Below are 24,339 nucleotides of genomic sequence, written 5' to 3'. Positions count from 1 at the left end.
CACCGGGTCCGGAGTTTGTCTGCTTGTCAAACATGATATTCTGCAAAGCAAACAAGCAGGGGCCCTGAGAAGATAATTTGGGCCCTGTACCAATAAAAAAGTAAACAGAGTAGCCTATTTATTTTGGTTTCGATTTTTTATCCTCGGACTGAAAAAGCCGTTACTTCAGGATGAATGATGTGTAGTTACCCACGGGAGGCTGTAGCCTAGGCCTACGATAGACTATGCTACTCATCACGACTTTTAAGGTAGGCCACAGGTGGAAAAGTTAGATGCTAAACTTCCCGCTGAGCTTGCTGGTAGGCTATTCCTACATAATTGTTAAAAACAATAAGCCTATAGCCTACTTGCCTAAGCTGACTTATTAGCCAAGGCCTGGCCGATAGATCTTGCTCATAACCTACTTTTAATTGCCATTGCATGATCCAACAGAAAGAAAATGTGAAACAAAACTTGGTAGGCGACATTAGTAGCCTAATTCATGATAATCTCGGTTGTTGAAGACTACGCTTTTGTAGAGATTATAGGGAAAGGTGACAAAGGTCGGTACCTGTTACTTAGCCACTTTTGTTTATTTGATACATATCTTTCACGTTTCTTAATATTTTTCTCTAAAAATTGGTTTTGTAATGCTTTTGATGTTACGGTGCCTACTTTACAACAAAAGCACAAGTTATCATTTCAGCAATTGCTTAATTTACGTTTAAAAACATAAACACGCTCCAACATGTGAGAAGCGATAAAAAACGTGTGGGGACCCACAAGACACAGTTGCTTTATCAACAAATAAAGTAAGGTACTTTTACAAAAAAAATTAATATGCCATATTAAAGATACAGTTCTGAGAATTAATTCTATTATTTCTGTGTGTCAAATCAATGTTTTCAAACCATAAATTTCTTTTTAAGCACCCTTGCTCAGGTCGGTGGGCCATAGCCCAAAGAAGGCATTTTCTTTCTAGGGCAGCGTACTGTTCATAATTAAGAGAGAAATCCAGGGTTGTATAGTCGAAGGCATAGGCTACCACTCCGCAATCGACGGCATGCCATTAAGTGTCTAGCCAAAGACACGGTCACATGTTCTTGAAGAGTGTCGAACCTGCGTCCTATCAAATGTCGAACCAGAGCTCTCACCACTCGAGAAAGAAAGAAAATAGTTCCTGTTGTGAAGTCAATAAAAGGTCAAAGAAAACATTTCTCAGCAGTTCAAGACAAAGAAAATGTCGCCTTGATTCAGCGTAGCCAAAAGTGTATTCAAAACTACAGACAAAAAGTTTAGGTTCAAACTTTTTTTTTTATTTATTGACCAGAATATAAAACGACATTCACCATAATTTACGAGGGTAGGCTGTAGTCTTTACATACTCTTAGGTAGAGCCGCCACTGGATACAAAAAAATGCTCCTGTAGCCTGCTAGGATAAAATAGCTTCAGGCATGTTCCACACAACACAACATGTAGTCTTTCTATAGGGGCAAACAAAAGTCTCATACAATTGTTGAGTTATAAATCATAAGCGACAAAAGTGAAGCCTATAAGTCACAATTTGGCCTATTTCTTAACTAGGAGGTGAAACAAAATCAGTATTAAGTGTATTAGCGTGACTGGAGCATTTCCAAGGACAGCAACTTTTTGTACTTCTTTCTATTTTTCCACAATCTTTTTCGATTGGTGGACATTTGCGAACGCACTTTGATGTCACTCCATGAGACTGTTAAAAATAGTCAGATAAAGAGAATGTCAATGGTTTATTGTCATTAACTTGTAGCCTACACTGCTGCAGCTTACAATCACAAAATACTTTATTGATTAATCTTGTTCCACAAAAAGTTAACAAAAGATAAACAAACTATCGTAGACTAACAAGTCGAGCTTAGGCTATATGATCAAAAACCATCATGGTATAGAAAAAAAAAAAACTATTCGAAACTTACAGCGCAGCTACACTCAATGCAATCCAGTCTTCCTAGTGCAGGAATATCAAGCTTCCATGTTTCTCCGGGAGCATACAAATGGGCTCCAAATACACACATCCTTCCTCTGCTGTCCTCTTGAGGTCTTAGTTCACTTTTTTGGTAATGGTGAAGAAGAGGAGCTGCTTCTGCAAAAAGATTGATTTGTTATAGGCCTGTATAGTTATCAATGTAACGTAGAGGTTCTCAAACTGTGTGTCGCGACGCCCCAACGCGTTGCTTCGATTTTCCGAGGACGTTGCAGAAGGATTGCGTTTCGTATCTAAACTCATTTGCTGTAATAAAATGCTTACAAATATTATCATCTCCTGACATGTGTTTTCGAACGCAGTAGGGGAGACCGGGGAGAGTTGTTACAATTTTTAATAAAACCCCTATTGTAATCTCATGCAGCTTTGTTTTAGTAGCATAACGACTTATCAGAGCTTTGTGTCACACTTGAAAGCGCAGCCTATAAACTACCGTGGACGTCATCTAGGTGGTGCTCTTCGGTCACAGTGCAAAGTCCCATTTTTGACACAAAACATAAATAGAGAGTGACCAGCTTTAACATTTAGTTTTACATGCGATGGTTTTCCCCGTAACTTTGTCAATTATATTATCCCTGCTGATTGATAGGACTTAATTGTTAGTAGCCTATAGCAATAGTAACATAGAGCTTATGAATATATAGGAATAACCTATCAAGGCTTTGTCAGTCCGAGGATGAAGATTCAAAACCAACCAAACAACCATATAGGCTTAGCTCTCTCATTAAGTGTAGACTAACTTATTCTAGTTAGGCCGCGTAAAACTTTGAGCTGAGGAGTTGAATCATTAACCCAAGCATCATCACTGTCATTGACAAAGTAAAGTTTTTGCTTGTCTGTAAATCATTTCATCTACTATAGGCCTACAGGCGTCACTAAATGCATTGATCTCCTTAATTGCATCGCTCGTGTGCAGTGTTGTACGCGTCAATGAAATAAATTGACGGCGTCAGCGTCAGCGCGAATTGCCTGAAAACTTTACGGCGTCAAGCACTGCGTCAGCTCTTGAAGAAATTGACGGCGTCAGCGTCAGCGCTAATTTCTAGCGCTATTTTAGCCAAGGTGTCACAAAACGAATATATTTTGCCGTACCAAGTTTAGGCTAACAATAAGCATAAATAAAGAGCAAGGCTATGATGTTTTGAGACTGTATTGCAATTAGCTGCTTAGCTTATTAGTTATTTCCTGGTAGAAACACAAGCATTTCAAAATGTTTGTCTGACAATCTGCTGCGTTTTGGACGCATAATGTAATTTCCAAGTGAAAACCATCGTTATGAGCCATAGGCTATGTCATCATCAAAAAAGCCATATATGGGTCGCGAGCCACAGGTTCCCGACCTCTGGGATAGACCATCAACTGCTGGCATAGACAAAGGTTCTTTATCGTTAGTGCGCCATTCTTGTGTATTCGACTTTTAACGAGATTGGTTTTTGAGACTGTTTCGAGCTGCGAAAGACGATTTCGTCTTTTCTCGACTCAGATTAACCCAGGATACGATAAGCAGAGGCGCCAGAAGCGGGGGGCAGGGGGGGTAAAAGCCCCCCTTCCCTCAATTTTTCTGTAGATTGGGGGCAGGGGGGGCAATGGTGCTTGTTTGAGGTCATGTAAGCTACTGCACATTTTGCAATATAAAAATTCCTGCTATTCGCTTTTAGCCTAATTATAATCTTTTATTGTTGCCTCAAAATAATATTCACCACACAAAATTCTGTATCACAGTAGGTTACATCATTATAACATAGCATGATGCCTTTCCGTGCCATTGTTCTTTGTATACCGGACACTTGCATCATTATTCGATAATAAGCTGATAGATGAACATTATCGCTATATTATCTTATCCTAAAACTTAAAAAAAAATGTGGCCTTTCAGCAAAAAAAGTGCCCTTTTTTCATATCCCTGTCTCCCCCAGTCAAAAATTGTTCCGGCGCCCCTGACGATAAACAAACTTGAAACTGCATAATTGGATAGACGAACAGCTGCCACAGAAAAAGATTGTTCATTGCTATCAGTCTGAAAGTCAAAACGTCAAACAAAATTTAACTCTCATTGTGAAACGAGATTTTCCATGAAAACAAAAATGACGCACAGCGCTTGACGCTTAAAATCGGAACAATAGTTGACGGCGCTATCACTTCCGTCAACTAAAAAATAAACTGACGGCGCTAGCCTCAGCGTCAACAAAAAGTTGACGCCGTCAACGTACAACACTGCTCGTGTGTTGATCGAAGCAATGATACTTGATTTTGCTTTTTCGTTTGTTTTGCACCTCAACCTTACGTCATTGACTGGCGGCAGGTCCATAGAGTAATCGTAGGCTACCTAAAGGCTACTTACCTACGCAACTCTTACAGCAATCGTTTGGGTTTTTCTTCATACGATTTTTGCAAGTCAAACGAGGGCAGATTATTTTTCCGCAAGAGATTATTCCATTGCTGTGGCACGTACAATTAGCACAAGGCATCATTCCAAACTGTGGGAATACCGGATGCCACCAGGACCCAAATGCGTGGTACTTCTCATCACTTTCTTGAAAGCAACCTATAATATCAAAATGAATATTACAAATGTAATACAATAAAAGAAAACATTACGCAAAAGTTTTCATTTTGTTAATGATCCACATTTTGATTTTGTTAGAGCTTTCGACGAACAAATGAGAATGATTCATCAGTAATTTCTTATGGAAACATGAACATTTACAGCCTACATGTTAAAAATGCACATCAAGAAGATGATTGAAAAATGTTCAATGATGGTAGATCAATGTAAACCTGAACTACACTAAAAAAAGGCTTATGCAACAAAGAGTATCAAATGTTTGGGTAGGCTTGGCTGAAATAAAACTGAACTGCAAAGCACGTCCAAAAAGCATATCATTTATTACCAAACATTTTACCTTCTTTTGTTGGTTTCTCATTTCTTTCTTTATCATTATACGAGCTTAAGAAACCAATAGATGAACCTATTAAAAAGAATAATTTTACAAACATAATTAAAAACTACTGCTGTAAACTAGATAGCCTACTAAGTTTGCCAATTCAAGAGTAGCCTAAAGGTCTCGGTTAAAATCACCCAGTTTCAGATTTCGTCTAAAAGTTAGTTTTAAGACGTTTTTGTGTCACTTTCACAGTCGTGTCAAACTTCATCTAAAATATACACCAGCAGTGGCGAACGCAAGGGGGAAGGGGCATAATGGACCAGAACATATTCATTTCGAAAATTGTCATAGGCGACTAAATTTTAAATAAGCGGTTTGGCTGAATTTTGGATAGCAAAAGCTTCAAAACTCCGAAATCCTACAAGAAACATAGTAAAAGCTGAAACCTTGACGCAATACTCTAAACTCATCAATGCTGAGCTTGCGGAACTTTATTGATTATTACCAGAGCTGCCATATTTGCTACGGTAGGTTAGTTCAATTTCAAAAAAAGTAGGTTATCTTTAATGTATAATTGGTATTTTTGGGTATGGCACTCCCGTTCTGGCTAATAATAATGCATAGACACCTTTCTTCAAAAGAAATGAAATGCGCTCTCTCTAAGAATATTCTGGGTACTCCACTGTGAACTAATAGCCTATATAGATTAGTAAAACTAAATATTAGAAAAATTACAAAACTTACCGACCAACAGGCCTGTATCTCCACCTTTTTTAATTTTAAAAATTCCCAACCCATCGTTGCAAACCGGGCAGCACTCGGTGTCAACCGCTAGAGGGCGAGCACAAGCAAGAGGACGACAAACCACTGGATCACATAACACGCTGCCACTCTACGCAGAAACATTTTTCTTGTCAATATAACAAATAAATAGTAAATAGCTTGCTATATTTCTATGTTCCAGCATTTATCTTCCAAAAATGAAATAGCCTACAGTAGTTGCAGATAATGCGCTCCATGCAGCAAGCAGTGCCAAAGTATTGAAAGTATTAACAGTGAAAACTAACACAAAGTTCTATCTGAATAAGCCTAGCGCCCAGCGATTGTTTTACATGATATCTCAAGTTGTGCAAAGCTTTTTCATGTTTGCTCTTACTGTTAAAGTATTTTTATACACAGATTAATCTATGTTAGCTTGTCATAAACTTGTTGGAGTGTGTACAAAGGTGAGCTTCATAAAGTAGACTAAACTGAAACGATTTGCACGACCTAAAATTATTTAAATTCTTTGCATGGTATTTTATAGAGTGTAGATAGAAATACCGCATTAAACACAGGAGCTGAGTTTCCATAGTGTTTTTTTTTTTGTATTCAAAACAGCTCTTGCGATCGTTGCTCTATATTGGAACTGTGACTAGTCTACATGATCAATAAAATGAAAGGCTAGTTTCATATTTTTTGTCCCATTTATGTCGTAATGCCGGTGGCTGAGGATATAAATTTAGTGGAGAAAAAAACAGGAATCATGGAAGTTAAATAGCATGTCCGGACCTGACAAATGCAAACTGTGCATTTTAGATCATAGGATGGAGCCCACTTGCTCCCTTCCGTCATCCAGCGACCTTCAGAGTAGCAAGATACAGGATCCAGTCCAAAGCGATTTGTCAAAAGAGATGAGGTGGAAAAACTATGGCTCTTCGGAACATCAGGCTTAGTTATCCGCATGTCAATTGCCGACTGGTTATGAACAGATATGTCTTTGCCTGTGAACCAAGTCAACTGATGGTCAAATTTGGCTCTAACATTTGGTCAAAAAAAAAAGCATTACAAAACATTAGTAATTTGTTATATAAAATAATTAAAACAAAATGTTCTGTTGGAAATAATTTCTTATTTAATTCTTTAAAAATCACTTGATGGTTAAAAGTACACAATCTAACCAATCACATCTTTGGTTGGAATTGAACCAAGTCTCAGTGATTTTTAAGTAAAACGACGCCGTTAGTGCAACGGACGGAGAAAAAGCTTTCTTTTCAAACGAATCATGTGGTTTACTGTTAGTAATGATTCAATTACAAGTAGAAACTTTTTCGACCAAACCTGGTCAAAGCTCCCACAAATAGGCCTACATATCACTGCAGAGATTTAAACTGAAAAAGATTTTTTTGGTAGCCTACAATACAAGAAAAAGCTAAATAGTAGGCTAAATAAGAATAGGTTAAGCTTATTCTACAATAAATCACTAAACAACTTCATTCGTTGGAAATAATACCTAATTGGTTGTTTTTTCTAAAGTTATTAACAATATTCTAACACACAGTCACACACCTTTGCCAATAATTGTTTGGTCTTGAAAAGACAAACTTGAGCAGTTGTTGGGTATGTGTATCTGCCCTCTGATTTCACCAAACGGGTAGCGTTTAGTTGACACCTGAAAGCACAGCACGCAAAGTGAAATTGAGGATAATGATGATGCTTTAAACATAATACTGACAGTGTTAGAAACGTAATGAGTAGGACTAAGTGTTCCCGACAATTTTGTTCACCAAATCAAACGTCATATAAAACCGTTATGGTCTACTTAACCTAGCTGGCATCTTACGTCATGGAAATTGCTAGAAAATGTCCAAATATTGCACCATCCTTCGTAAGACCTGATGAAACATTGCATCATCATCTTTGAACACCTGTTTGAATTGCTTCACAATTCCTTTCATTATTGCATCACATAACTGCGTACGTGAGTTTGAGATATTGAAATGTATTCTGACCATTTGAAAAATTGTTACTTGGAAGTTGGTCGCAAATTTAACTGTTTGCTTATTGCTTGCTAGCTGGACAAAGTTTCCATCTTTTATCTAAGTAGTTTGTTGTAGTGACAAGTTTTTAGTGGTGTATTGCATTGCACCCCATTTTCGATAGCCGCGGGCTAATTTTACAGAAATACACTTTTTGAATAGACGTTTCAAAGGAGTGTTTCTTTTTCGGTCATTACATACAGACGAACAGATCCGAGAATCTTATGTTACAATTTTTCCACGAAGAGATTATGGTTTACCGCTGTGACCACTAAGTCATCCCTCGTTTGTTCAAACGAAAATTTGATGCTCTGGAAGCGTCCACTTAATCCCAAAGATCTTACCGAAAATCCAAAAAAAAACTTTTACATGTAGGATGTCACTGCTTCAGTGGATTTTCACTTTACTTTGTACACCAGGTAAGCTATCAGCGTAAAGTGTCTGGCTACAAAATACAACGTGATAGAAGTAAACAAGTAATTGAAGTCGAGACCATTCAATCCGAAACTTTAGGTAGTTTACTGCCATAGAGCAGTGTTCTTCGACGGATAAGTTTGTTGCATCATAAAAAACAAGAGTTTATTAATCAATACGTTTCTTTTTGGTTAGTCACCCAATTAATAAACTGTGCTTTAGAAAATTTACGCTTTAAACATATACATATTGCATTGGTCTCTATACTTTAATTGTCTCGCGGAAATTCTGCAGATAAGAAAGGAAAATTATCTCAAAGAAAAGGCGATACAGGCTTTTTATCTGTTTTTAAACTGTCGGCATCATTATGTGAAGAGAGAAGTAGGTTACGCGATTGTTGTACATACAGGTTTATATACAAGAAAACAATTGGCCAATTACAGTAAAGTATTACTTTTCAGTGTAGCCTGAGCAGTTCGGGCTACAAAGTGTAAACATGAAGACGTATTCGACTAAGTACAAATATGTAATGTGAAGCAAAATTATTAAAAAATTCATCACAAACCTTGCCGTATTTTTTTACTTTGAAACAAATACCAATAAACGTTGAGTAATCATGTATCTAATATATTACATATAAATTTAATTGTAATAAAAGGTCTGAAAATTTTACCTGCACAAATGCTGCTCCTGCGTTTAAATGGTCATATATTTCGGCCGACATTTCTCGAACAATTCCACATGCCTACAACAATAACATCTTAATGTGCTATTTTCAATGAATGTTTCAATGGAATGAAATAATGCAGAGGTAGTGTGGATAAACCTTCGGTGAAATACTGTAAACCTACAGTAGCTTACAATGCAGACTGCGTTTTGTGTGGGCTATAAAGTGCGATTGATTAAATATTTTTAATATAAAACATAAGAATCGCTGAAAATATGTTGGAAAGTTTTATGGATTTGTTAAGTCCCCATTGCTGTCACTGTTATTTGCATGATGAAAGCGACACTACGATTAACATTTTTACAAATCTCCATTCTTTGGCTGAAATTGATAAAATGAGTTCAATAGCTAACAGAGTAATTCTTAAAAATTAACCCAATTTAATAGGTCAACTTTAATTTTTATGCAAATGAAATTGACAGTTAGCCTATGCTGTCCATACTGTATACTACTTGTACTTGTACAGTGGGCTACACCTATGACCCTAATCTGATGTAATGTAAGCTATAGGCTACACGTACACTAAATTTGCGTACGCTTATAGTTGCACCAATACGGGAAAATAGATGCAACCAAGGCCATGATGTAACATATGAAAATAGATGCGCTTTTATTGTGTACGTACTTCTGTGCCATAAAATCCCTTTAGTAGTTGTTTCTGTGAAGTTTGAGTTCCAGAAATTTCAACTAAACCATGCAGGTGTGCGGTCAACGACGCGTCGTCGTCTTTACTTAATCCAGAAACAACTAGAAATTTGTTTTATTAGTTTAGTTATTTGAGTTAAAGTGAACTTCTATCACACATTTCGTTCAGATCAACAGGCCATAGCTCTTAGAAGGGCAGTAGGCATATCCCTCTAGAGCAGCGTACTGTTCATACATGAGGGAAATCAAGGGCTATAGTCAAAGGCGTGCCACCATAATCGACGGTGTGCCTTTAAGTGTCTTGCCAAAGACACAGCCACATGCTCTTGTGCAGAGTTGAACAGGCGCATTATTAAACATTGCATCATGGTTACCACCACTCCGCTGTGCAGATCGGCAATAAACCAACACACTGCGTAATCAGAAACAAAGTAACAAGTTATGCGCTTGTATATAGATGCAGTCTTTAAGTATTAAACCAATTATGGTAAATGCAAAAAATATGTTTGCTAACGTAAGAGATGGTAATGTTTCAAAATAAGACAAACTGTAAGTGTAGTATAACGCATGTAGAGTAGGCCTATACTTTCTATGAATAGGCAGGAACAGAAAAACTGATTTCCTGAAAACTAAAACAGGTAAAAATAGTTTTAAATGTAAACTACAAGCCTTTTGATATTAATTAGGTAATTAGGTTGATAGTTGAAAATGGACAATGTATCTTAATACATTGTACTTTTAATTGCACTTAATAAGTACTGTTACTTTATGTGATATCATAAATAACTCTTTTGAAAGATAGCTTTATCTCACCAATTTTGTAATGAAATTGACACTCTTTTGTCAGCTCGACCCAGGCATAACCTGCAGCACCGGTGAATACTGGAGGTTGAACGAACTTTCCAGCAAGCGGGACAGGAAACCCTGGCGAACACATAAAATCATCTTGTATGCTATGGCGTTTGTTTTATAAACTTAGGTTTGGCGTTTAACACCTATAGAACAATAGGCTACAAAATTGTGTGCTTGGTTCAAAACTTGTTTCTGGAGTCTTGCTGCTGGTTTAAGCTTCTGTTAAGTGTAAATGTTCATTTCAGCATGAGTAGACGCTAATATTAATGAAAACGACAACATTGCTGATTTAGTTTTGTTGGTAATGGTGGGCTACAAGACCAAAACAACAATCAACAAAGATACAAACCTTTGTGTCTTGCAGGACATCTTTCATAAAGAAACGACTCCACGTATCCCGACAATTCTCCGCTATTGCTCTGTTCGGTTATTATCAAAATCTTGAAGCGGTTGCTTATCAACCAATGGAGCTGAAGAAAAAAAAACAACAAAAAATGCATACCAGTTATAACGTTTCGCGCTTAGATTATTACAAACAGTTCCATTATATGAAAATGTCAAGGTAATGAGAGGGTAAGGTATTGCAGGTTACATATGACGTAGGCAACATATTGTCTACATGGCATATGTTTACAATGCAGACTACTGTGTAGCCTGCAAATTGTGAGACAAAACACTATAAAAAACTTTTATTCTGACAATAACAAAGCACTGGCAAACCATTAAGAAACTCCATCGTTCTAGACACATGGGTATGCAAGAGATTTGGCACTGCACTTGTTGCGAATGTCCAGGGAGATATCCAGAAAGCATTTCTTGTCGGCTTAGCTCGTTGAAGCACAGTTGACAGTGAAGTTACGCGATTAGTCATCGAACGCAGATAAATCTTTGCCGCACGTGCATCAACTGTAAAATGAAAAAGAAAATGTTTTGGAAACTTTCCGTTACCTCTTTTCCGTTCAAATTACTTAATCTTCCTTCCGCTTTTCCATTTTTGTATTGTGGTATGACATCAGCCACAAGCCTCTTGCGTCGTCTCCTCGCGTCTCCAAGCATAGATATTGACGTCACTTTGCTTGAGAGGCCAACCAATGAGATCTATAAAAATTTTCAAAACAAGTTATCAGCAGCTTTTAATTTAATAAAAATAGTAACAAAAAATACTTCATATACGACATCATATTCTTTAACCTTGAGAAACGCGTTGCTTAAAATATGATTTTGATTTATAGTGTAGGCTTGCTAGCACGTGAAATCATAATTTTATCCACCAATACACTTTTTTTTCTATTACTCGAACAAAACATAAGTAAAATGAATGTGACAACGTTTGTGCAGTCTTTGAGTTTTTATCAAATTAGCCTGTTGGTCCAACATAACAAAAAAATGACACCAGCTTTCAGTGCAGTCAAAAGAATGAAACTGACGTCAACTGCAGGCTATGCCTCGCCTCCGCTGTACCTCATAGTTGACAGTGTTGTCAGAGTTTACCGTCAATGTTGCGAAGCCCGTAGCTCCTGTTCTAGCTGGTTGCATGCAGTTACTACCAGATAATACCGCTTGAAATGCTATAAACATATAGAAATATCAGTTAATATGGTTAACAACAGTGCTTTGTCATAGCTCATTTCGTTTGTTCTTATTTAACATCTAATATTTGAATTGATTTACAGAAATATCAAATTTCTTCTTAGTACCGATAAAAAATATTTTTGAATTTTTGTGCTTTCTAAATAATAATTTTTTGAGTTGGCATTGGATCACAGTGGACCGACCCAGTTGGCAAAGTCTGTCATTTTTACATTGATTCAACCTCTTCCGATGTAAATGGACTTTACGTCGTTAAATGTCAGTTTTAACGAATAAGCCATAAAAAATAATCAATTTTGAAGGTAAAATATTGTTCGATGAATTGTCATCGTACCGGCTGATTTATGGACACAAGACAGAAATTAAACGTTCGTTCAAAATCAAAAACTTAAAAAGTTGTCGTTATCCTCATCATCATGTAGCCTACATTGCATATGCACGTTTTTTAGTCAGATTATTGGAAATCTTATCATACAACCGCTTAATTTATTTTTTCTTACAGTCACAGGTCAACTTTGTGGTAATGCTGCCATAATAACGGGAACGAGCTTTCCCTGATATCACAGTCAATTCCAGACGTAAGGCACCGTGACCGAGTTGACGTAGAATATCGGAGTTGATTTGCCAGACTTCAGCAACATCCTCATCCTGACCATCAACACAAAAATTGTTTGAACAAATACGTGTGATGTACTAAGGTAGATGCATGTTCAAGCATGTGTTTTCACACTCAGTCAGCAAGTTTTCTCTACATCTTCTCTCAGTAAAATGTAGCTATTAATATTATAACTATAGGACCTATAAGTCAAATAAAATTCGGTGATAATGCAGTGGAGTTCGTTTAATTCTTCATCGTTTAATTCGTCAATTTTCCTTATTCGTCACATTTTTGTCGGTTTCGGTTGTATAATTCATAAGGTTGACCTGTTTGCATAATTCGTCAGTTTGCCTAATTCGTCATTTTCTTCCTATCCAATTGAGGTGACGAATTAGACGATTCTATTGTAATTAATAAAGGCATAGCTTATTTTTTGTCACTCTACAACTACTAAATTTGATAAACAAGTGCACTTTATTAAACTGGTACCACATTTACAGTGTGATCAGGTTCTTGTCCCGACTTGCTCTTGCTGCTTTACGCAAGGAAGAATACAGTTGATAGTGGTTTTAAAGTCTTTACTAGCTCATAACAACTCAACTGGAATTGAATATAGACATTACCAGCACTAGAAACCGCTCGGCCACTGAGCTGGTTATTGAAGTGAGTGTTTTATTACAAAACCGGTATTGCAATATTAAGAAAGCAGGCAATAAAGTCGAAATAGGCAAAAGCATTGAGGAGAAGACTAACAGAGATCAAAAGATTCCACGTGGATTAAGCTATACGTCATTCAACATAAATACACAGTAAATCAGTTTTGTGTTCAAATCTTATCTTTGCTTCTGCTGCATCTTTACTTACCTGTTTGATAGATTTCTTAACGCTTATTCTGACTTTTTGATTTCGTGAATCCAGAAGTTTGACTACCATTGTCACACGTTGGTGAGAGGAAACGTTGCGGTTGCTTCGAAGGCAAAATAAATCAAATTATAATGGCACGATGGAATGCAATATGCATATATCCAAAAAGAAAAATTAAGTGTTTTGTTGTGTTTATGAAACTGTAAACCACTTTGTGAGATTCTAAAATTGCAAGCGCCAAGAAATATTTTTTATTATGGACTGGACTCACTTGATATACAATCTGAAAATTTAGGTTTGAGCCATGATATTAGCCATGGTCTGAGCACACAAAAGTCAACCTCAGTTAAAATAATTATAAATTTTCTACAAGTATCGGAAGTCAAACAGCAAAACAGTAAAGAAACTAGAGAATATTGTGGTCTCATCAGCAACACCAATTACGTCAGTGACAACGTAAATAACTCAGTTGTCAGTTTCTCATCTTTTACTGCTAGAAGTGTTAACCCAATTGTATAAAAGAAGTATAAAAATTAAACAAATCAAAAATCGCTCGAAAGCAGTTTAAGATAAACCATACGGCATTATTTTATCGCCATCATTATGAAGCCTACCCACAGCGTCAAGGAGAGCAATTTGCATTGTGATTGGTTGTAGTGTTATATAAATATTATTATTCAACGTCCTAACGGTGATACTTTATTTTTCAATTGATTATGTTTTATATATACTTTAGACTGACAAAAGCGTGAAGAAAAATAGAAAAGTAACCATACATCGTTTTTACTTACGTGTAAAGGAGCACAAAATGAAGCCTGTTGAAGCGTTGTCGTCCAAGTGTTAGCATTGCCACTGCGCCACTATTGCTGTTTTGCGAGTTCAAATTCAACGTGGAACTGAACGTTTCTGCGATTGTATATATGCTTAAACATGATTTTCAACGATTGATCAGCGCAGACTGCTTTGAAGAATAAGAAAGCTGTTTGTACAGAATGAAATATATGACTATACAATTGATATACGACACATAATTAAAACATAATACAGTTCTCTCTTTAACTTAATTTCAATTAAGCTAAAATTATTAAATAATTTATATCATAAGTTTTCGAGATCGTGGCTCAACAGTACAGTAAGCTACCATTTAGAAAAATACCTTGGCGGAGCAGTGGAAGTAGCGCTTGCTTGGCTCTAGCAAATTAGATTCGTTTTTACATTTATTCATGCAAAATGTCGGAAGAATGAAACACATTTCAGAATAAGTTCAATTTGCCGATTTTTAAACTACGGTAGGCTATATCAAAGTTATCTTACCTCGGTTCAATGCCCGGTGACGTATAATCCTTCCGGAAGTCGTGATGCTGTTTGTGGAGTCAACGTTTTGCGTTTTGTTGAAGGTTGCTCGAAGAAAGAAAAGTTTTTTATCTAACCCTGCCACTAAATGTTTTGACAGGTTTCGCCAAACCTGAATGGAAAAGGTATTTGCTGATATAAACAATTATCTCAGTTTTAGGGCTGCTAACATTTGCTCTTCATCATTTTATCAATGCAAAACTACTTCAAAAAATGGTGAAAGACTTTATTGTAACGATGTTGGGCGTAAGCTGCATTTGGAAGGAATTAGAGATAAAGCGATTAAAAGAAGTGGATGCCTTAGACAGAATCCAATGAACACGACCGCACTGGTTAGCCCACTTCAAGTGCAAACTAAGTTAGAAAAAGACTGTAGACCAGGTGTAAGGCAAGATTTTTAAACTACGGGCTAAATTTCTATTAATTGTACACAGGGACTTGATTAGCAACTATAATTATAAATTATCTTTTAATCTCCAATATACGGCTATGTAGCTGGTCGTGCTTGTTTGATTAGTTGCAAACAATATTTATAGCATTGGTTGGTGGGCGCATCGATCAAGAAACGAGCCGTAGTTTGCCTATCCATAGTGTACTGTATACCCTTCTACACTTACTCCACAAACAATTGCTTGGCCAGATTTTGACTGAAGAGTGGTCACGTGACTATGCAGAATTGTAGAAGATTCACGGCTGAATAACTCGACATGAACCGGTCGACGACTGTTTCTGACAAAAATTGAAATATTTTTTTTTTATCCGGTGTGAAATCTTTTTCCAAAGGTAAATATACACAGAGGGGAGGGGTAAAATTTTAATTTTTGCCCTAGTTTCAGCATGCAACAGCAGGCTACATTCTAAGACCTCTAGAACTTTTTTTTGAAATGTTGGTTTATAAACTCCCCAACCCTGAAGATTACTTTTCGCGTAAAATTGCCTTGTATTGTATTGACGTCAATTTTTGTTTATGACATTTAAAGTTGATATACAATATTATTTACTACTGTACCAAAACACGTTAATGTTGCAAGACAGTCGCAAACAGTTTTTCTGGTTTTGGTTTATCGTAAAACATGGGAAAGTGGTCATTTTGATTTATGTGCATGCGCAAAAGCGTACCGAAAGTACAGATATTCTGTATTGAAGAAATAAACAATAGGCTACCACATTAAATTGATCCAAGGGCATTGTACAGCTTTTGTCACACAAGTATGCCTTCACGAATCATTCTTACAAAAGTAGAACTTTAAACCTTCTTGGATATGATAGATACGTAGTCACTAACGAAGCCACACTTGTGTGGCAAAAGCTTACTTGATTTTATCAATTTAAAGTAGCCCACTGTCTACTTTTTTGATTAGTAGCCTATTGATCGCAGTACGCCTCCATTGGGATCATTGGTAAATTCAAACACAAAAATTGAAAAGTTAATTGACGAAATTTTATTTTGAAATCTTGTATTGAGCTGGCCAAGTTAACAAACCAAATGAATATAGCCATATCCACTTAAAATCAATTTCAAAGCTTTCACAGACTGTTTGCTCTTTTATATAGTGCATGAGAATTTCGGTAGGCTTATATTATTTTTGTGCAAATAGGCTACATGTAAAATTCGACTCCAGATTAAAGTCCCTGACTGAAACATGTTTATAATAGGCCTAGCCTATGCATCCTTTCCTCCCACCATAGAAATAGCCTACTTTGGGGCCGTAAATAGCTTTTTGTACAACAACGTCGGATTTTCCACGGAAATATTTGCCTGGAATTTTTTTTAAAAACAACAGCAGTTTAATCATGTTCACTGTTATAGCCTATGTTGTATCATAAAATTACTGTTTAGACGTGTTACATGTGATGAAAAACATCTTCTATATGGAAAAACTGCTGCACAAACCCGGTTGAAATCAAGAAAAAGCTTCTTAACACACGTTCAGCCACTAACCTCCACAAAAGAAGAAACAAGACTTGAGCAATTGAAACAACAATTCGAAAATGACCCATCATACACTGAAATGAAGATCTCACCATCAGAGTCCCTCCCCTCAGGAGCAAACGCTCCTTGGGCAAAGTGGAAAACATTAAATCGACTCCGAACCGGTGTTGGACGCACTAAGTCTGTAATGGTGGAGTGGGGCTACGACACGGGCCCTGTTGCATGTATCTGTGGCACCGAGCCCCAAACAGCGGACCACCTTCTTGTTTGCCCTCGGCTTGCCACCCGGTGCAGTAGGTGGGACCTGTCAGTGTATAACTCCGTTGCGGAAGAATGTGTCAATCTGTGGTGTATCAACGAACTTTAGAAGACTCGATAGAAGAAGAAGATTGTTTAGACACTGTGGAAAGTTTAATAAGATCCGTTATAGCCTAGGCCCTAGGTCATGTTCAGAAGTAGGCCTAATGTAGTAGCTTATGTAAATTAGTGATGGTTGCTACTATTGCTAGAACAGATGGTGATGGCAATTTCTTACTTGTTATTATTACACAAGTCAAATGTTCATCCATGAGTATGTGGTCAAGGTAGTCAATATCCATGGCTGGCTGAGCTGTAGATATAGCCTAGGGTCAAGCTGATCAAATCGAAAATTCAGAAGAAAAAAATTCCAGAAGTCTTAGAATGTCCAGTTATAGCCTATTCTAAAACCAGGGCTAAAGTTGAATTAAAAAAAAGCCGTTTAACTCCCCCCCTCCCTGATATACTGTACAGCAGCATTTTGTGATCAAATCCAAGCTATGAGTTATAGATTCACTATAGCTTGGATTTTATTACAAAATGATCACAATTTAATCACAAAATGATTATAGCTTGAATTTGATCAGATATCATTCATTTCACAATAAATTTTAGTTGTGGGTTCATTAAATTTGTTGCAAACGTTAGCCAGTAGCTTATCTTTTTACATGTCTTGAACAGGCATGGTTTAATGAAATGGATATAAGCTAACCTATGGTTTCATTATTCAAAATAAATTAACTAACGATAGATAGTTCAACGTGAAATGTAAATTGTCTCCCCGGAGAACAAGGGTGGCACGAAGCAAAAGCGCTTTAGTTGTGCCTGTCAGCACGGCAAGGTAGTCTGAAAAGACAAAGCAAGGTGTGAATATACTGTACAAGATTTTTCAAAAGTATAAAGTTTTAAATGTTTTATAAGCCTGCTTTTTACAATCCCAATCCAGGGGGTCTCAATCATACAGTTTACAGTAGTTTGTCTTTTGTTTAACACTCATCCTATTCCATTTTAGTTTTTGTATTGCCAATGAACATTGCTCATAGCTGAAATTTTTTAAAATTAATTCCGAAACTTCAGCAAATATTACATGCCGAAACTGTGTGCACTGTCTGCAGTTAAATCAGATTCATATGTTAAGTAAGAGCAAAAGCCCAACGACAAACTACGTTAGTGCTTGTTTTTCTCCTATTTTGTGTATTACAGTGTAGAAACAAAATCGGAGATGTACATCGTATAAAATCATTGTATGACTACAATGAAGTGTGGGATACAAACTTCTATAGGGCACAAGGTAAAACTGGTTCGTTTAATATTTATCTCTACTTTATGTTATTCTACCAGCTAGGCTACTTAAACAAAATAATATAACAAAATCATACATTTCATTGTAAACATTGAGAGTACACGTTTTCTTTTTGTAAACCTTCTACAAACTTGGTTGAAGGATAACCGATTAACTTTCATAGACCTAACCATAAGGCCAGTTTAAAGTTTTAAGATGACGTTCCGAAACAAGTTTAAAAGGGCTGCAAGCATCTAGGCTTACTTACTGTTCGTCAAAAAAAAAAGGCATTCTCACGTTTTGTTTTTTTATTGTCCTTTAGTCTCGTCCCATCGCGTAATGCTCTTTCTCTGACTTCTAGGAGTGGTCTGTTGTTTTCACGCTGACCTTTAGTGCTGCTTATGTTCGATAAACTAACCAGCGACTCTTCTGGGAAACACAATCAATTAGATCTTTTGGTAAAAATCTCGATTATGTTCATCACACGGAAAGTAGGTTACATGCTTAGTCGGCAGCAGTGGCCGAGTGGAGAGCCAGTCGAGAGCCTGCATGTTCGACTCCAGCCACCCGCACTTGCTGTTGTTTCTCTGGGCAAGAAACTTTACGATAATTGCCTCTACCCAGTGATCGATTTCGAGTAATGGGTAGTACCAAATTTAAGTCATAAGTAGAGTAGACAACCGGAAACAGACATTGCCGTCGGCTGCAGCGTGGGTCAGGTGTACGTTGGAAGGCGTACACCGATGCATAGCGCTCAAGTCCGCTTTCCCGCAATGCAGGATGAAGATAAACAAACAAACAAACAATGCTTTGATTTGTGTTTCTGAAAAAACGGTACTTTTTTAAGATTATAGGCTACACAGCAGGCGCGGATTTATGGGGGGGCCCCCCCGAAATTTTGTGAAAAATTGTATGTTTCCGCATCAAATGGTTTGATATGCTTCTAAACAGCTGATATTAGTCCCTCGGCATCACAATTGATGAAAATGGTTGTTTTAATGTCTATTTTCTAGCATATCGTATATGTCGTAGTATCATTGTTCATATCTGTTTAGCTTTTTCTTTCTTTTTAATTGATTTTCAAATTTTCTGGCCCCCCCCGAAAAAAACTCTTAGATTCGCGCCTGCTACACAGGTTAGGATAAATGTTATATTTGAAATTTGGTTGCTTAAAAAAGCAAATATATTTTCAAACGCTTTGTTTCGAATTTAATTCTTGGCGAAAAATTTTGTTTGAAAAAAGAACAACTTTGAAGTTTTAATAATAAGGCGCAAGATTCAGTTTGCTCTTTTATTGGTTTTGCACATTTTGTTGCAATGGCATTATCTTTCATTGTAACAGCAATATCACAAATCAGTAGGTTTTCTACATTTTTTCTACACAGACAAAAAAGTTACGAATAATGATGAAGGATTGTGGGAATTTTTATCATTGGGTCGCGAAAGTCTCTTTGAAAGTTTATAGGCCTTCCAGTTTCGCATATGCTTTTCATGAAGCACTTTTTCAATTCTTACCATCTGGACAAAATTTACAGCATTCTCCTCTTGGCACTTTCGGCTTTTGACACGTCACTGCAGGGCAAGTCTTTCTCACGTCATGACACGTGACTTTGGTTTGGATCTTTGCTTGGCTGTTTAAACGTTTAACGGGTACCTGAAAACATGTAAAGAATTGAAACAGTGACACAATCTTCTGTGTGTAACAGTGTAAGGCTGTTCTTGTTTTGTAAAGCTACGATAGTATGATCTTGCTTTGGAGAAGATTTAAGACTTTTCACTAATTCTAGTGCATCTTGCATGCATTGAATTTTTCTTACGATTTCTACCCAATTAACATAGCCTTTTTGTCAGAGCATTTCATTTTTGTAGTTATTTTCTTGTAAGGTAGGCTACATCTACGGTACACTACACAGGTTCCGAAATGCAATAAAGACCTGTTTTCTAAAAGTACACAACTCACATGATCTCATTAAATCTAATCATGAGGCAAGTTATTGTGATGGTTTCAAACATGGGCGCCGATCGCTCTCAAAAATTGGTGGGGACATTTACTAGAAAAGGTGGGGAGGGGCGACGAGCGAAGCGAGCTAGAAAGATCGGGAGTCTGTTCTGACAAACAAACAAATACAGTAGGTACAAGTCTAATGCGATGTGTATATATTTTAATTGTCAGTGTCAGCATTGGACAGCAGACGTCTAAACACTCGGCAACGAGTCTCCGGCAAATTAAAAACGAAGTCCTTGGAGAGGTCATGGAGGTTGATCGAATTCAAAACTTTGCTTTGCACATGGAAGACCATTGCATGATTTAGCAGTTTCTGTTTCATGGTAGATCGTAACCAAGTTTTGACATGTCGCAAAGTTGAAAATGACTATTCAGTTGAACACTAGCTGGCTGGTGATATGAGCAAAAGTCGCACAAAAAGTTCCACTTGCGGAAACATTTACCCAACAGCGGATGGCATCTTCTTGAATATCATTCGAAAATCTTCCACCGACTTTCCATTGTACTGCTATCGAAAGAAGCATAGTTCTTGTGCAAGAGACTCTGTGTCAGATCAGAGAACTCCGGATAATCGTTTACCACATGTGATTGTACTGTAGCTTTCCACTAAAGAGTGATTCTTGTAGAATTTTGTAGTGCTCAAGATCGGTCGACTTGAAATAACTTAGTAAGATTTTGTTGCCGCGCTGTCAATGAGTGCAAAATACTCTGATCGATATTTCGTCTCCGGTGTTTGAAGTAGAGAAGGTTGGCGATAGCCATGTCCAATTGTCCATGCCTAATAGCTTTCCAAGTTTTAAACGTTTGACTAATAAAATTGTGACATTCGGTTAATATTTTCCCTTTTACGTTATAAAAATAATGTAAAAAGATGGCGGGGACATGTAAAAATGATGGTGGGGACATGTAAAAAGATGGTGGGGACATGTCCCCGCTGTCCTATAGGGATCGGCGCCCATGGTTTCAAAGTTATTCGGTGCCACAAAGTGCTTCTGTCCGTGCGGTGCAACTAGAGTTAATTTATTGTCTTTTCTCTCGAACTAATCTCATGTACAGTTCGGTAATTTAAAACTATGTTGCAGTGAAATTTGCGGCCGATTAACAAACTGGAAAATTTGATTTCCTTTAATAAATGCAGATTTTTTGTTTATTTTAGAAGAACTTCTTTTAAGAAGATTTTAAATCTCCGTTTGGAAAGTATACTAAGATTCGTTTAAAATTAAGCATGGCCCTTTGTCTTCGTATCAAACAAAAGTAGTAGAAAATTGACAACAGATGTGCGTTCTTCAAAAGACAATAATGGTTACAAAACAATGGCATCATTGTCTTCTGATATTCCATTACCTTACTGCAGCTGCAAGTGATGCAGCGCATAATTCCAAAAGGAGGCCTCAAATCTGGATGCCATGAAGTTCCTATGGCATGAGTTCGACCCCCAAAGACACAACCTACAAAACAAACGTAGGCTAATGAGAATGAAATCACTTAAACAAAATAATATAGAAATAAATCAAATAATTTTAAGTCGAAATTTTTATAAAGTAAAGTCTCGAAAGTACCTTTAGTAAAGTCCCGAATTTGAATAAGGAAAACTGTTTTGGTATAGCGCTGTAGCCTATCCACTGCAGATGCGAGCTGCTCTTTACAAAGCAGACACGGTCAGTGCAGCCTTGTGGAGGCGCAGCCGAGTAAGCTTATAACTTACTACTAACCCAATGAATACATCTTTTACATTCGTGTTACATTATAAATCGAATGCATTTTTATCATGATTGAGTTTTTTAAAAGAAATTAGTTTTTTAAAAGAAAAAACGTATTTAAACTAGGTATTTTGCATCGACTGAACTTAGCTAACTTAAAAGTAGAATAAAGCAGTAGGCTAATTATTTTTTAGCTTGTTTTCATAAACTTTAAACTAAAGGCAAAGCTACAATAAATTTTGAGTTGATTTGTAGATCACGATAACTTAAAACGTAAATAAAATGTTCAAATGTTCAAGCTTGTGTCAAAAAGAAACTGATTATTGAAAAGCAGTCAAAAAGAAAGTGTTTTTATCCTCAAAATAAAGAAGTTGAAGTTCGGTATTTTCAGTCTTGGCATTTCCAACAACACAGGAGTTTTTGTTAATCCAACCTGGTCGTCCAAACTTCAGACACAACTACTTGCTTGCTTGCAAATTGCTTTCTGCTATGGCGTTATAGACAATAATAATAATTATCACGTTTTATTTTGTGCCGGTTAGTTGCGACAACATGCGGCAGAGTAGCCTATAGACCAGACTATATTGCGATAACAGACGCAACACGATATTAGGCCATAGAGTCCAGACAAAAACATTCAGGCCTACTCTGTAAATGTTTCAATAACCGAAAACAAAAAGGTCAAACTTTCTCCAAAACAGCATTGATGGTGATAGTTTTTCTATTGGGTATTTAAATCATCAGTAGTAGGCTATTAATAAAGCTTATCTATATTCATCATCATTATGTTTCTTCCTCGTATTGAGGGTTGAAGGCAATGCGCCATTGTTCACGATCTATATTATAGATTGGTGTGATTCGTCTGCAGACGTTGAATCAATGTAAAAACGGCTGATTTGCTGTTTAAGAAAGCCTGTAACTCTCTCACCTCTATCTTTTGCTCTATATCTTGCTAGCGGCATGGATAAGGGAGAATGCGATCTTTCCATAGCAGCTGATGTTACAGCTAAGAAGAAAAAAGTGAAAAAGCTTCGTGAAACTTGCATTTTGTTGTTTAGTATGGTTACTTTAAAGCTCACCATAATTTCGCGTACAACCTGTAAAAAGAAAGTTTCAAGGTGTCGTATTTTTTGTGTTTTAGATTCGCATATTTTATTTTTTTGATTAAAGTGTTGTAATTTTTTTTATCCAGTCTAATGTCGGCTACTTTGATACGCATCATGAAAAATACACTTTACTACCTCAACCAATTTGGATCAAACCCAGTCGAATGCAAAATTGACCGCTTCAATTAAACATGATTTGCTTGCTTTTATTTCGAAATACACAAATGGAGTTGTTTAGATTGTGTGGCTCTTTCAGGTCACAGCTGTCTGTCAATGCCACTTGGATTAAACTTTGGACAGGTGTATTCTTGTGTGTCCAATCTTGTGTGTTGCGTGTCATAAGACACGCAACAGTAAAATAAGTAAATACGTCCGTTTACGTCAGTATACTTAAATTGAGTAAATATGTCCGTGACCGGACCGCTAAAAATATTCAACTTGTCAAACTGGACATTTGTTAACATCAGTCGAGTAACCCTGATGTAAAGCCTTCCACAAGGTGATGATGGGTAATTTTGATCAGCAAGAAGAAAGCGTCGAATAGCAAAAATATATGCAACATTTTTTTTAACTTCCCGAGCCCGATGGAAGGGTGTCAGGCCACTAAATTTATTTTAGGTCCGAGTCCAAAAGTAGCTTACCGGCTGCATAGCCGAGTGGTGAGAACGTCTGCGCAACTTTTGAAAGAACGTGGGTTCGACACCGCTCCAGAGCACGCGGCTGTGTCTCGGCAAAGACACTTAATGGCAAGCCAAAATAAGGGGAGCAGCTGACTCGAAGACTATGTCACTTCGCTGCTTCCTGTCGCCTGTTGTATCGCATCTGTGATCGCAGTGTACTGTATGTTATCGCAATGGGCGCAAATAAAAGCACGATTATTATTACCAACGCTATCTGACACTGTTTAATTAATTGGTTTATGAAACTATTTCATTCATCCATCGATCAAGGCACTGAATAGAACATGGTCTGGACTCTGGAACACCGTCCTACTTGAGTCAAGCTCAGTCGACTTAAAAGAAGTTGGTCGCTTTTACACCATCAAAGTAGAAATAAAACTTTGCTCTATGAGAAACCTACGAATGACGCGAAAAAACAAACTACCTATCACGTTATTCTTAAATACTTCTTCATTTGAGGCACCACACTGCTGCATGGTAGAGTAAAGCTGGACGAAGCCATTCAGACCTAGCCTTTCTATCACTAACTTCTCTTGACTTTAAAAAATCTGTCTCATGCGAAAGAAGCGGGACATCACATATATTTGCTCGGCAAATTTTGTGTGACGCA

General features: G+C 37.0%; 1 protein-coding gene across 1 annotated transcript; it reads right to left on the bottom strand.

The window, feature by feature from the left end:
• Positions 1-1,556: 1,556 nt before the first annotated feature.
• Positions 1,557-22,932, bottom strand: LOC145776673 (chordin-like). The gene is made up of 22 exons (XM_082587904.1): positions 22,872-22,932; positions 21,588-21,691; positions 19,754-19,892; positions 17,703-17,802; positions 15,344-15,455; positions 14,688-14,838; positions 14,165-14,279; positions 13,374-13,476; positions 12,412-12,559; positions 11,783-11,889; positions 11,270-11,419; positions 10,671-10,791; positions 10,283-10,393; positions 9,450-9,571; positions 8,771-8,842; positions 7,214-7,316; positions 6,437-6,648; positions 5,630-5,777; positions 4,904-4,969; positions 4,342-4,545; positions 1,933-2,099; positions 1,557-1,709 (listed from the first exon to the last, which is right to left on the bottom strand). The coding sequence occupies exons 1-22, from the start codon at positions 22,930-22,932 to the stop codon at positions 1,557-1,559; spliced, it is 2,769 nt and encodes a 922-aa protein (XP_082444030.1).
• Between the last annotated feature and the right edge of the window lie 1,407 nt (positions 22,933-24,339).

Source organism: Aplidium turbinatum, chromosome 9, assembly GCF_918807975.1.
Source record: "Aplidium turbinatum chromosome 9, kaAplTurb1.1, whole genome shotgun sequence".
In the NCBI taxonomy this organism is placed as follows: Eukaryota; Metazoa; Chordata; class Ascidiacea; order Aplousobranchia; family Polyclinidae; genus Aplidium; species Aplidium turbinatum.
Note: the sequence above shows the minus strand (reverse complement) of the source record. Positions and strands in the feature narration are given on the sequence as shown.

Bases quoted from the DNA above. Each gene is read 5' to 3' on its own strand.
- LOC145776673 (XM_082587904.1), bottom strand. From the start codon at position 22,932: ATGGAAAGATCGCATTCTCCCTTATCCATGCCGCTAGCAAGATATAGA. The intron at 9,572-10,282 runs GTGAGATAAAGC...ACAAATTTCTAG, and splicing joins TCAATTTCATTACAAAATTG to TTGTTTCTGGATTAAGTAAA. The intron at 6,649-7,213 runs GTGTGTGACTGT...CTTGGTTCACAG, and splicing joins CCAAACAATTATTGGCAAAG to GCAAAGACATATCTGTTCAT.